Below are 14,586 nucleotides of genomic sequence, written 5' to 3'. Positions count from 1 at the left end.
CGACTTGCTGTAGGGGGCGCGCTTAACTAAGGAATAGTACAAGTTACTATTCCAACACCTGTTGCACACACTGGAGTTGGAATAGTAAATTATACGTTTCCTAAGTCCAGCACGCCTCCTACAGCAAGTCGTTGTAGCGACTTGAGTTGTAATAGTATGCGATGTAACAACACGGTCTTTGTTACGACGCATTATAATTGCATGCGTTGTTAACGCATGCGATGTGAAGTGCTATATTCGCTTTGGGTGACAGGGGCTGGGGATGTGCATTCACTGTAGACAGCCACTGGGGGGTGTAGGTCTAGGTGTGTCCTGCCTTACCTGGATTAGTCAGAGTTGGGCTGAATAGAGCTGGGCTGCATTCAGAGTAGTGGCAGGAGCTTTCCCTTGCAACTGAACGGGCCTGGTCTGCCTTGGACAATGCGGTCTCCACCTCCTGCTGGGAAGCTGGACCAGAGAGGACAGAATTAGTTTGGGCTGAGCACAGACACTCTCTGCCCAAAAGAAGAAAGGGAAACGGAGTATAAAGAATTGCTGGAAAAGCTGCCACTTTGCTGTGTACTCTGCGTGTTGGACTGCTGCTTGCTGCTTCCGTCTTGGGCAGAGAAAGGACTGGATTGTACTTTCATCATCCTGTTGTTAGAGTTTTCGCCAAGGGTTTGAAGTAGAGCTTGCCTCCTGTTGGAAGTCTCAGGGAGATAAAAGACTTCAGAGAACTTGCTTGTATCAAGGAACCTGTCAAGAAGAAGAGCTGGAAGAACTGCCAGGAGGCCCCTTTGCTGTGTTGTTGCGTTGCTGTGTTTGGCTGTAGTTGCTGACTGGACTGAACTTTCTCCACTTGTTGCAGAGTATCTCCAAGGGCTTGAAATAGAGCTTGCCTACTGTTCACGAAGTCTCAGGAACAGCAAATACTTCACTTACCTCTGGGTACTGCCTTTGGACCATAGGTTACAGTTGCCACAGAGAGGGAAAGCAGCCAAAACCGACACCGCCGTGGGCTCCATGTCCTGAAGCCACTGCAGAAGGCACAGCCGCACTTTGCACCACAACCCTGGTCTCACCGACAACCACCACTACTGGCAATGAGCTGCAGCTTGCACCGCACACCGCCTCGCTTCACTACGCCGCTCTGGTCTCACCAACATCGCTGCACGCTAACTGACACCCGTGACAGCACCGTGGTTTGGGGTCCTGCTCGTAAGTCACACAATGCACTGCCTCGTCCCACTTTGCAGTCTGGGCCAACCAAAGCCAGCTCCCATCAACCGGCACTGCCGCTTGCACCGTGACCCATCAGCACCACAACGAGCACTGCCTCACACCACGCCGCAACCCTGGTCTCACTGACGTAACGGGACAACAGTCACTGAGCCACTGCCTGTGCCGCGACTTGAGGGTACTGCACGCCACACCGCTATTCTTTACATCACAACAGCGACAGTTGTCAGGACCGGCCGCACTGGCGCAGTCAGCCACAACCAAAAGGTACTGTTTGCGAGTCTGCTGACACTAATGCCAGTCCGCACCGCGGCGGTCAGCCCAAACTGTTGGATTATGTTTTCAGTACTGCAGTAGCCCCGGATAGAGATACCGGCTTGAAGGAACTGCATTTAAGTCATTCTTGCCATGTGCACCTATTTGATTACTGTATGTTGGTCTTTTATCGCTTTGATCTTGGTTTCAGATAAATATTGGTTATTTTCCTAAAACTGGTGTGATGTTCTTTTGCAGTGTTTTCACTGTATTACTGTATGTTATGTGCAAATAATTCACACACTGTCTCTGAGATAAGCCTGACTGCTCCGGTCAAGCTACCAAGGAGGTGAGCAGGCACTACGGACGAAGCCATTTCTACGACCACTATATAACAAGACTTTCTGACTATATATTAGCAAGACTTTCTGCCTGAGAAAGTCCTTGGCCTGCCGGCAACACAGGTGAAAAGTGTTGGCTGTTCTTTGGTCAGTTGTATTTCTACTAACAAATAAATACCAATCAGGGGCGCAACTAGACACGAACTTTGGGGGGCGGGGGACTAACACTCCCAGCGACGGCTGGCCCTAGGACTGGTCGCACATGGTGCAACTTTTTTTTGGGGCGCCCCTGCCCCATTTCCTCCTTTTCCATAAATTACATTAGTACCACTCACCAACAAAGCACCTTATTTTTCTATAGCACCTTTCTCTTATTTTTTTATAGCGCTACTCAAGATACACTCCAGGGGTGTGGAATTTAATAAAATATCTACTTGTCAATGGGGCAGGTTGCTTCATAAATCTACTTGTCGTGTAACAAAATCCACTTGTCTCTTTTGTGCCTTGTAATGTGGCGACAAATTACGGCAGCAATCTCATTATATAGGAGTTGCTACGTTTCTGCAGGTATACATACTGGGGCTGAAGGTAGTGGTAAGCAATAGTTCAAGGGTTGTAATGCCCTTTTGAGTCTGTACAAATCTACTAACTTGCATGTTTTAAGGGCTTTCACCAACTCTTTTCTAATCTTCTCCCATACTGAAAAAGGTTGGAAATTTACTCCTGACAGTTGCAGACGTAAAACTTCATCCAGGGTTGAGAAAAAAGTGGTCGGAGTAAAGTGAACTTGAAACATTCAGATTTTCACATGAGCAAATCTACACATGCACATTTTCTCATGCTAAAACGCAGTTCACAAATATTTTCTAGGAGTACTATTTCTTGGCCTACTTCTGTAAATTCTTGGGAATTCACGGAAACTCTATATATACACTTAATGCAAGGATACACTTTTGAGACTTTCTTTAATAATTGGGCCTCTATTTAGGCCTGGCGTTAACCATGACCTTTAGTGTGTTTATTTTTGTTTCCCATAATCGTATTTATTATCAAAGTTACAAAGATTTTCCATTATGAATATTTTTGGGAAATACAAGCATACATCAACATGTTACTAAATGATGCTAAAAAGATATGGTACCTAAAATCTTACAGTAGTTTAGCAAAATGTTTTTTTTCCTACTTGTGTTTTTTTTTGGTGAACATTTTGTTTTGAAAGCAAAGAATCATCACTCTTGCTTTCAAGCTTCTGATAATATTTGCATATAATCAGAGAGCATTCTGGGAACATTATACATAGCCTCATATTACTAAACTTTGAAAACGTGTGTATACATTTATACTGGAACCACTGTCCGTAATGCAGGCTGAGCTTACAACATTTACTTTTAGTGCTCACACTAACAATAAAGGCTTTGCATTAATGAACCGTAAATACAAGTTTGAACAGTATTAATACATGGACACACATATTACCTTAACTGTAGACAATGCCCTTCCCAGATCGATATTGTGGTACTGTAAACTGGTAGGCAAAGGGTTTGTACTGCAGGGGGTTGAGCCTACTTGTCCCAAGGACAAAATACACATGAAAACTTGTTGCCCTTGACCCCAAACAATATGTCCTGGGCGTCGGGCTATAAGAATTCCACATCCCTGCACTCGCACTAATTTCTATGATCTCCATGGTACACGTTCTTCGTGGCAGGCACAATAATCCTCTGTACTGTGTGGGTGGCAGGAGTGCCCATGCGAATGCACGGTGAGCGATGCGACAGTGTGAGAGTAGGGTAAGAGGAGTGGCTGCAGGGGGAGTGAGGTGACCATATGGTGCATATATAAATGCAGAGTGGCACAAATGAATGCATTGTTAGTAATAAGACTTGTTTGAGTGAGATAGCAGATTGAGCAGTGAGGGGGACAGGTGGGTGAAGTGTCACGAGTGCGGGCGAGTAGCGTGTTCGTGCAACTGCAGGGTGAGGTACAGGATGAACAGCACAAGTGCATTATGATCACTGAGTGCAGGGTGAGCGTGAAAGTGAAGGGCAAGAATGAGGAGTGAGTTGCCTGAATGCAGGGTGCATTCCCAGACACTTGAAGTAACTCAGCATGCTATTGACGGCAGCATAGAGTTTTAGATACAAGTTAAACTATTGCCATGATGAAGGGCTTTAAATGGGATGAAAAAACTGGGGAGTGTAGGAAGCTGGATTTCTGTTGCAGTAAGCCCCCCCACACCCCACATTTTGCTAGATTTTTGATGCACTTTGACTTGATGAGCACTGGGTTCCTGACAATCAGGGTCCCAGGGCCTGTGTTCTTTCCCAAAACTGCACTTTTGTACCTCTAATTGGAACCTCTCTGCCCACATGTAAGTCCCTGTGACCAGGGAAGGACTCCAAGGGCTGCAGCACATATTGTGTCACTCTTAGAGGTCCTGTACCTTAACACACACAACCCCCCCCCCCATTGCAGGCTGCGTTTTTTGGTGCAGAGAAAAGTGAAGAGTCAACATGGCACACATTCCTGGTAAGACACCATTCTAGCTGGGTGCACAATACCACTTGTGAGAGTACAGTTCCATGAGCACTGTACCCTTACAGTGTCCAAGTCCATTCTTAGACATTGTAAGTGCAGTAAAGCAATTAAGAGTATATGGTCTGGGAGTTTGTCATTACGAACTCCACCGCACCATAATGGCATTACTGAATTCTGGGAAGTTTGGTAGCAAACATCTCAGCATAATAAAACCACACTGATCCTAGTGTGGATTTATCATGCAATGCCCTCAGAGGGCATCTTAGAGACGGACAGTGAACAACCACCAGCCTCTGGTGGGTTCCCTGACTTGTACGCACCAGCCTGCCACCGCGAGCCATGTTTCTCGACCCCTGTGGTGGGAGCATTTGTTCCCTGAGTCCAGACACAAAGCCTTTCCTGGGTGGGGGTGGTCACACCTCCCCCAGGCCAGGAAGAGCCCTCCGTGGCAGGGGAGCTTCAAAGGCCTTGCTGCCTTTGTAAGACAACCCCCAGACTCTCCTGCTATCAGGAGCAGGCTCCCTTCCAGGTGGTAAAAATTAGCACAGCCCAGAAGTTGTGCACACCTCTGCCAATCCCACCTCTCAGGTGGGGGAGGTAAGGTGAAGCCCAATCTTCAGTGCCCGCCATCTTGCAGATGGCAAGTACTCTCCAATCAGGATTAGGGATTGTGTCCACTCACCCATGTGGTGTGAAAACAACAAGGGTGTAGTCACCCTAAGGTCAGTAGCCCATTGACTACTGACCTCGAGACCCCAAAACGTCCCCAAAATTCAGTATTTAGGGGTCAGCCCTGAACCAAGAAAACAAATTCCGGCAACCTAAGAAGGACGAAGACGCCCAGCAAAGGAGACTACAGAGAAGAACTGACTTGGCCCCAGCCATACCGGCCCGTCTGGAGTTTCCAGTGATCCTGCGCCAAAAGTCACCGACCAGCCAGCGACCTCCAGAACCCTTGGAGGACAGACTGCCTTCAACAAAGACTAGATCTCCTGTCAACAGCAGCTCTGTTCAAAAGAAAGTCCCAAGACAGACTGAGCCTGCTGACGGTAAAGAAACCCAACGCCAGGAACCACCACTACACACGACGCCTAAGGCCCAAATTTGGGTAGCCCACCCTTCACAGCGATGTCCCCTAGAGCTCCAGAGTGAGTCCACTGTGGGTTGACCCCTCCAGTACTCCCCGACGTTGCCTGCAGCCTATGCACGGAGGCCCCCCCCCCCCACCAACTGCGAGGGACCCGGTAATGCAACCTCAAAAAAACACCCCAACATCCAGCCGCCCTGTGAAAAACAGAGGTGCACCTACGTCCAGAGCCCTCCAACTTACCTGCCCAGCTGTTGGTTCCTCCCGGAAGTCTTCCTGGACCTGGCCTACAGCCAAAAACCAAAACGAGCAATCCCCATTGAAAACAGGGCACCCGACGCCAAAACAGTACCGTGCACCTGGCCGATCCTGTGCCGCTGTTGGTGCACCTTGTGTGCCAACTCGGACCCCCCACCCCTTGCCCTGAGCCCAACACCAGGAGCTTTGCTCCCACAACCTTGTGGCCAGCTTGTGAGCAGCCACGAAGCGAAGGCCCCGTATACCCCGTTAGATAACATTGGGCCTCAGAACTTTGCACTCGGCCGCCCTAGTGCTGCTGTGGGTGTTCTGAGAGTGAATCCTTGACCCTGGGGCAACCCTGGTTCTAACCCCAGAATACCAACTCTCAAAAAGGAGCACTTATCTTCAAACCGATAACTTCATTTCTTCCCATAGGATTAGATTGACTGCTTTTCCTTGAAAATTCTTCTAAGTGTGTAGTTGGTTTGTTTGAAACATTGAAAAACTGCATGTTAGACTTGGCATCTTTGGCGTGTTTCCCCTGACTTTTTGCTTTCTGACCTCCCGGTTTGGACTCTGCTTTTGATGGTTTAGTGTCTCTGCGCACTTTCTCACTGCTTTTCAGTGTTAAAGTACAAGTGCTCCTGTTGTATATTATGTTATGGATTGGTGTTTCCATGATTGGCAGATTTGATTTACTGGTGAGGCCCTAGTAAAGTGCACTGAGTGGCAGGGCTGGTAAATCAAATGCTACTAGTGGGCTTGCAGCACTGGTTGTGCCACCCACAGAAGTAGCCCTGAAAAGGTAACACAAACTGCGCACAGACTCTGTGGTAGCAGGTCTGAAACTGCCATGTCGACCTGGCAAGTGCACCCACTTGCCAGGCCCTAACCTTCCCTTTTTCTACGTCAGTCACCCCTAAGGTCAGGCCCAAGGTACCCCTGTGGGCAGGGTGCTGTGTATGTTAAAGGTAGGACATGTACTGGTGCGTGCAACATGTCCTCGTAGTGAATTACAGTGTATTTTGTTTTTCACCATTGCAAGGCTGCCTGTTCTCATAGGACACAATGGGGACATAGGTTTAAAGATGGTATGACAGGTGCTGGAAAGGGGCAGTGGCTTTGGAGAGCCTGATGGCTCTGGGCTGAATTGACGTGGGCTGCATTTAGAATAGTGGGAGGAGATTTCCTTGTACCTGAATGGTCCTGGCCTGCCTTGCGCAATGCCATCTCCACCCCCTGCCAGAAAGCTGCACCAGTGAGGACAGAACTGGTTTGGGCTGGGTACAGATACTCTCTGCCTTCAGAGAACAAAGAAGTTGGTGGTATAAATATTGGGGCCCAGAACTTTAGAACTCCTTTGGACCAAGAAGAGCTGGAGAAGCTGCGAGGAGGAACTACCAATTTTCTGTGTGCCTTGATGTGTTGGCCTGCTGGGGCTGCTTCTGTCTTAGGCAGTGAAAGGACTGGACTTGAACTTTCTGCAATCTCTTTTTGCGAGTTTCTCGAAGGGCTTGAGGTAGAGCTTACCCCCTGTTTAAGAAGTCTCAGGAACGGCAAAGACTTCAAGTTCTTATGCCCTCAGCACTGGGGACAGTGTTTTTGTGCTGCAACAGAAGAAAAAGCAACCCAACGCCATCTACAACGCCGCACTGCAACCCTGGTCTCCCCGATGATGCCTGCTGATGCCCCCACCGAGACGCGGCTTGCACAGCGACCTGTAGGTACCGCACTGCCTCGCTTCACATAGTCACCCTGGTATCCAACGACGATGTTTCACACGGACAGACGCCACAGCTTGCACCGTGGTTTGAGGGCACTACTCATAAGTTACATGAGGCACCGCCCTCATCCAGCACCGCAGCCTTGGACTACCAATGCCATCTACTCCAGTTAGTCAGCTGACGACAGCGCTTCAGACCATACTAGTATACTGTGTGGTTGTACTTTCATTTGGCTCCTCTTACTAGGCCTCTACTGGTGCATGAAGCAGCATTATACTGGCGACAAGGGTGGGCGTCAATCAAAGCCCAGAACCCCACACGCTCACACCCTCTAATCTCCCAACCGACAATCCGGACCGGAGACAGCCCACAGCGGAGGAAAATACTCTGCCGAAGAGCGAGATCATCGCAGGCAGACATGCCAGCAGAACTCGGCCAGCCAGTCTTCCGTTGCCGCCTCAGCAAGCCGTGACCCAGTGGAGCACCCCATCACTACCGCTGCAATGAGGGGGGTATGCTGCTTCGCTCGCTCCCCTACCTGGAGCCGCGCCTCAACTGCCGCATATCGGCATGCCAAAGTATCCACAGCACCGGCTATCAGGCGGCCTTACTGGCCTGACCCACTGCCCGTCACAGCACGCACATGCGCAGATTGCTCCCTGCTGGTCTGAGCCACAACCTCTACAGCACCGCCAGGCCAAGCGCTCACGTGGAGAGGAACAAACAGCCCAACCCCTCCGTGAGCTTGCCTACATATCCACCCACACCCCTCAAGAATATCACTGGGAGAGCATGCAGCGAGCTGAAGGGAGAAGGAGGAACACAACACAAGTGAAGGAGGGGAGCAATAGCCCAGTGAGAGAGGAACACAAACAGAACAAAAGACAAGTCAAGGGACAGTAATAAGTAAACACAACAACAAAACAACTCACCCATCTGAAGGTGCAGCTAGGACACAAGGCTCATACCCCAAGGAAGCTACAGTGGCAAACAGAGCACACACATACCCACGACAGAGCACCAAGCGCTGGAAACCATGACAGATCAAGCCGCACAAGCGGTGCCACAACACCTACCGCCAGCGCAACAGGTAGTTCAACCCACCACGCAGCACGCCCAAATCAATGCGCTACCTCTATGCAGTGAGCTGATAAATCCAGCCACTGCGTCCCCCAGATGGACAATCTGAATCAGCCGCCTAGGCAACTACTTCACAGCAACGCGAGAAATGGATGGCGCAGTCAAAAGGTCCCTACTGCTTCACTTCGGGGGAAAAGATATACAAGTTGTTTGCCCACCTACCAAATACAGGAGCACCCAACCATTACAACACGGTAGTCAGGGCTCTGAACATGCACTTCGATCCTCAACTGAACCCCGATTACCAAAAGGTTCAAACTCCACCAAGCAGGCCACAGGGAAAGAGTCAATGGACATAGTCCATGCGCGGCTAAGAGAACTGGCCAGCACATGCACGGCCTATGACCAAAACAAAGAAGTCAGAGCACAAGTCATCCAGGGATGCCGAAATGAAAGTCTCCGGACCCTCATCTTGCAACAGCCAGGTACCACCCTCCAAGACATTCTTATCATGGCACTGTGGCACGACCTATCAGATGCCCGAGCGACAGCGATGGACATCGCCATCACCCAACAGGCGGAGAGACCCGCGACTATCAAGACCGAATGAGCAGACGCGGTGCGCACACAAAATAGAGGAACCTGTGGCCGTTGGCCAAGCAAGAGCGCACAGGGGTCAGGCTGCCGATATTGCGGAAGAGAAGAGTACACTCAGGAAGAATCTCCCGTGCAAGAATGGACATATTCAAAGTGTAGCACCCCCAATCACTTTGCTGTTGCGTGCAAAGGGGCCCAAGAAATAAGAGGAGCCCGTGGGAGAAGACCGCCCTCAAAAGGCAGTGAAGCATCCGTCACTTGAAGAACCCGAAAACGCCCAGGGCATAAATACGGCAGACAGTACCTGGAAGACTCATCCACGGACGATGAGGGCGAATGTTACCCAGCTCATTCGCCAGTGACCTCAAGCGGAAACGGCGCCCACATGTGGACTCGAAATTGCTGGATCCCATGTCACCGCAGGGGCGTCTGTAAATGTGATAGGGTGTCAACAGTACAAACGACTAAACCCAGGACACAAGTTGACCCCATCACATTAGAATTCTCATATTTGGCAGCCAAACACCTCTACTCCTCAAGGGTAAGATGACAGTCCAGGTGAAGTCAGAAAGCCACGAGATCACCACGACTTTCCACGTGGTAGACAGGGAGGCCGACATCCTGGTGAGGAGTCACACAGCCGAAGACCTCGGCCTGGACACATTTCCCAACGCAGTCAAGGCCCTGCAGACAGAGGATGTTGTGGGACTATTCCTGCAGCTTTTCAAAGGACTTGGAAGCATGAAACGGCCACTGATCAAGCTGCACATAGACAAGGCAGTGAAACCAGTTACCCTGCGACACAGACGCATAACTTTTCACCTTCGGCCACTGGTTGAGCAAGAACTCCATAACCTAGAACAACAAGGAGTAATAGAGAAAGTCACTGGACCGACACCCTGGGTCTCTCCAACGGTAATAGCTGATAAACCAAAGCAACCAGGTAAAATCAGACTATGCATAGCCATGCGCCTGCCCAATCAAGCGCGAAAGGCATTTGACACCAACTGTGGACGACATCCTAGCCGACCTAAATGGGTCCAGCTGGTTCTCCAAGCTGGACCTCAATGCAGGGTATCATCAGTTGAGGTTCACCGAAGAGAGCCGGTACATCACGACCTTCTCGACCCATATATGCCCATGCCCTACAAGAGGCTGAATTTTGAAATTTCATAAGCTGCTGAGATATTCCAGAATGCCGTCCAATTAATACTCTCAGAACGTCAAGGAGTATTAAATGTCAGTGTCGACATTTTAATACACTCGGTGACTATGGAAGACAACCACCGGCATCCCCGGGTTACCCTCCAACGTCTTGCCAAGCATGGGGTGACCCTCCTACGAGAAAACTGCTCGGTCTTTCAAAAGTTAATTGAATTTTTCTGCTATGTCTTTAGCCAAGGAGTCGTCGGGGTAGACCCGCGGAAGTTTCAAGCCATTCTGCAAGACCTCGCGCCAACCACGGCCTCAGAGACCCGAAGTTTCCTGAGGATGGCCACCTCCTGCGGGCAGTTCATACCGAACCTGGCCACCCAAGCGCAACCGTTGCGAGCCCTAACTAAGAAGGATGTCACCTGGAAGTAGGGCAAAGAAGGAGGACCTTTCCAAAAGATTAAAGTAGCACTTCTAAGAAAGACCACCATGGCATACTTCTACACCACTCAAATGACCAACCTCCTGGTGGATGCCAGCCCCGTTGGCCTAAGAGCGTTCCTGACACAAGAAACAGAACCAGGGAAGTGGACACCCCTCGCTTTCGCGAGCAAAGCTCACACCAACCGAAGCCTGCTACGCCCAAATCAAAAGGGAAGCGCTAGCGATTAGGTGGGCTTGCAACCACTTTCACCTATACGTCAGCGGTCACCCGTTTAGAGTTTTAACTGACCACCAGCAACTAGTCCTGTTTGGAGTAACAGCACCACATCCCCCGCCAAGAATCGAACACTGGGTGATACAACTACAGCATTATCAAATGGAACTAGTCTATCGACCCGGGGCAAAGAATGCCACAGACTTCCTGCCACGGCACCCCCAGGAGTTGGCAGAAGAAGGCTGTGATCAGGAGCGAAGAGCAGAAGAATATGTAGACCTGGTGTTTCAATGGGCATGTCCACGAGCCCTCACATTGACTAGATCAAGACTGAGACCGGCAAAGACTCCATGCTCGTGAGGGTGATGAACTCCCTACAAAAAGGATTGTGGGAAGACTTCCTTTGCGGTGCCAATGGATGGAACAGGCCTGACAGAGACCGGATTGGGAAATTCTGGACGGTGCAAGACGAACTAAGCGCTGCAGCAGATGGTGTAGTATTGAGAGGATCCTGGCTTGTCATTCCTGCAAGCCTCCAGGAACGGGCCACAACCCTGGCCCACAAAGGGACCATGCGGGTGAAATCATGAATGAAGGAAAAGGTGTGGTTTCCCGGACTTGAAGCTGCCATGGATACACACAAGAAACTGCAGATCCTGCCAGCTCACAAGTAGCCAAGTACCGCCCACACCAGTGATAACAGAAGATCCAGCGACGTCTCCGTGGTACCAGGTAAGTCTACACTTTGGGAGTTTTCCTGATGGACGAGTAACAGCTGTGCTGATAGACAGCTATTTGAAGTATCCCATGGTTGAAGTGATTGTGTCCACAATTTTCGCACACCTCCATCCAGTCCTCGAGAAGGTATTCGGGCTGTTTGGGTTGCCCCATGAAATCAAGACAGACAACGGGCCCCATTTCAAAGAGGAGAGTTCAAGAACCTACTTGATCTACTCGAAGTTCACCATCATTGAATCACCCCACAATGGCCACAGGCAAATGTCGAAGCCGAACGCTTCATGCGGACGCTCATCAAGATCCTCTGAGTCGCAGTAGCCGAGCAGTCTCGACCCTGAGAAGGCGCTTCAAAAGTTCCAGCGGGAATATTGCAGCACTCCGCACTGCACGACGCAGAGATCACCCTGGTCCCTGATGCTAGCCGGGCACTGCCGAGACAATTCCCATAGCCGACAGCTGGGTCCCCGAGCCATATGATTCTGCCAGCACTCAAGCACGGTGAACAGAAAATAACAAGCGAGCCAGCGTGAAAAGGAGAGCTAGAACCCGCTTCTTTACCCCAGGAAGCACCATCCTAGTCCGGAACTGTCGCAGCAAAGGAAAGTTCAAAACAGCGTATGAGCCTGGGCCGTGGACTGTTCTAAAACTCAATGGTACCGCCCTTACAGCCCAACGAGGAGAAGAGACATTCACAAGAAATATATCCTGGTTCAAGAGAATCCAATGCTCAGACACCAATTGGAGTTTTCCCAGACATGTGGAGTGCAGAGAAGCGACGGCTGCAGGCACTCCATCACGCCATGATGGAGAACCAACCGTAGCGAATTCATTGCAACCCCGATCACAGAGACTAATATGGACATTACCAGAAACACCTCACCACCTCACAGTCCTGCAGAGTGTCATGGGTCCTGTAGTAACGAGGCTGACAATGTGGATCCGAAGTGAAGATTTATTGCAGGAAGACAGCTTAAACAACCGCAAGCAGCAAATCCAACCGTCTTTGCCGACTCCGTGTACTCTCTCCACATTCTGCCTAACATTCGAATATGACATATCATACATTCTATAATGACATACATAAGAATACTACAGGTCCCATCAACAAAAGTACAACTTGAGACCCAATCCCAGACCCAGTCAAAGACTCAAAGACTGTGTGTTGAATTGTTTATTTGCTTGAACACTAACTTGGGAAGGGATGTAGCGGTCTAGATACCGCGTAAGCAGGACCCGGCCGTTAGCCCGGAAGGGCTTCCATACTTTGTATCAGTCTGTGGCCAGAGAGCTTAAATAAATGGGCAGAGGTCACACAGGACCTTCAGACCCATACTAGTATACTGTGTGGTCGTGCTTTCATTTGGCTCCTCTTACTAGGCCTTTAGTGGTGCGTGGAGCAGCATTACACTAGAGACAAGTGTAACCTGGCTTAAATCACTGTGTAGCAACCCCGGATTTTGGGTTATTTTTACCTTTTTTTTTTTTTTTGCTACACTCACCATACTAATGTCCCTTTTTCAGGAAAAAAGGACATGCCTACCTAAACTCACCTTTAGCATACTCTTTTAGGGTTGCTCAGGCTATTCTGAAGTTAACATTATTACACTGGTACAGCTACTTCAATTTGCAATGAAGTGCCACACAAACGCACTCCAGCAACTGAAATGTCCCAAATCAGTAAACTGGAAACTTGGCAGCTATGTCACTGGTGACACAATACACAATTTTAAGTTATTACAAATTACTGTTTCTTGCGACGTAATGACAGTGGCTCAAAGTCTATTCTCTACAGACCTAATTTACAACTATCTGCGAGCCTTTTCTTTTGACCCAACAATTCCCCCACGCCCCAGCCAAACACTCACTGCACGCAGCTCTCGATGTCCATTGTTCCGGTAAACCAGCAGATTCTTCCTATGACAAGACTCCCCCTAACAGCCTTTTCGCTCCCCTACTCGATATTATTGGCTGGGACTGAAATTTACAACACAGCTTAAAATTCCCGCGTAAGTATTAGTGTTTAAAATCTCGTAGCAGAATTGGTTGTCGGGATCACATCCTTAACAGCCAATCGCAACGGTCTTACGTCAAGAGGCGCAGAGCGATGACTATTAAAAGAAACTGTCACGTGTAGGGTGTTTCAAAATAAAAAAAGGACAACTTTAGCATTACACGGCTACATGGAGAAGAGCGGATCAGCCATCTTTGAATGGCAACTACAGAAAACCTCACACAAATAAAATAATTGAAATAACCTCACAAATAAAATAATTAAAATAAGAGGCTTAACTTTATTTTGAGGCTCATCCTGGCGCTCGTGCTGTCTGTAAGAATGGTAATGATGTGATGCGTAGGCCAGAGCTTTCCACTTTAAAACTAGAGAGCTAGGTTCGAGTCTCAACCTTGGCTCAATATCGTGTGATTCTGAGCAAATTACTTAACCCCTCCCCCGCCCACAAAACATTACTGCCAACTGGTTTCAGGATGTTTTTGTGTGTGGGGGACCAGAATTTGAAAGCCAAAACCCGGAACATTTCACAAAAATAGAATGACTACAATTGTATATTAACCAAGCACAGAATGACAGTTCTCATCCGCATAGATTACAGATATGGCAGTAAGAACCAAAATAAAATAGTTTTTAAAGCCAGTATCATGCCTGTTAATTGAATTGCTTTCTTATAACAGCTGCTGTCTTTGATTTGGAAAATATAAAAAGGCACCGCCACCATTTTCAGTTGAACCCCTCTAAAAACCAGGACATGAGCAAAATTTCCCAAAATCTGCCAGGACAGCTGATGGAAATCCGAGACTGTCCCGACGAATCAGGGATGTCTGGTACCCGACTATGTTTGACATTTCATACTTTCAGTGTACTTATGGGTGACACTCAACAACTAGGAGTGACACTTTTTCTCAAGCAAAATCAAGCAATGAAGATGAAGGAAACATATAAAT

The 14,586-nt window shown here is 48.9% G+C and overlaps 1 protein-coding gene across 1 annotated transcript in view; it reads right to left on the bottom strand.

The window, feature by feature from the left end:
• BUB1 (BUB1 mitotic checkpoint serine/threonine kinase) overlaps nucleotides 1-13,714 on the bottom strand; it is an 850,308-nt gene extending 836,594 nt beyond the window's left edge. The window contains exon 1 of the mRNA XM_085611813.1: nucleotides 13,494-13,714. Within this exon, the coding sequence (XP_085467939.1) occupies nucleotides 13,494-13,516 (23 nt within the window). The 5' untranslated portion in view covers nucleotides 13,517-13,714. The remainder of the gene's footprint in view (nucleotides 1-13,493) is intronic.
• Nucleotides 13,715-14,586: the final 872 nt, after the last annotated feature.

The sequence above is a fragment of the Triturus cristatus genome, chromosome 6, assembly GCF_964204655.1.
Source record: "Triturus cristatus chromosome 6, aTriCri1.1, whole genome shotgun sequence".
Classification (NCBI taxonomy): Eukaryota; Metazoa; Chordata; class Amphibia; order Caudata; family Salamandridae; genus Triturus; species Triturus cristatus.
The sequence above is the reverse complement of the archived record's forward strand: the minus strand, read 5'-3'. Positions and strand labels throughout refer to the sequence as shown.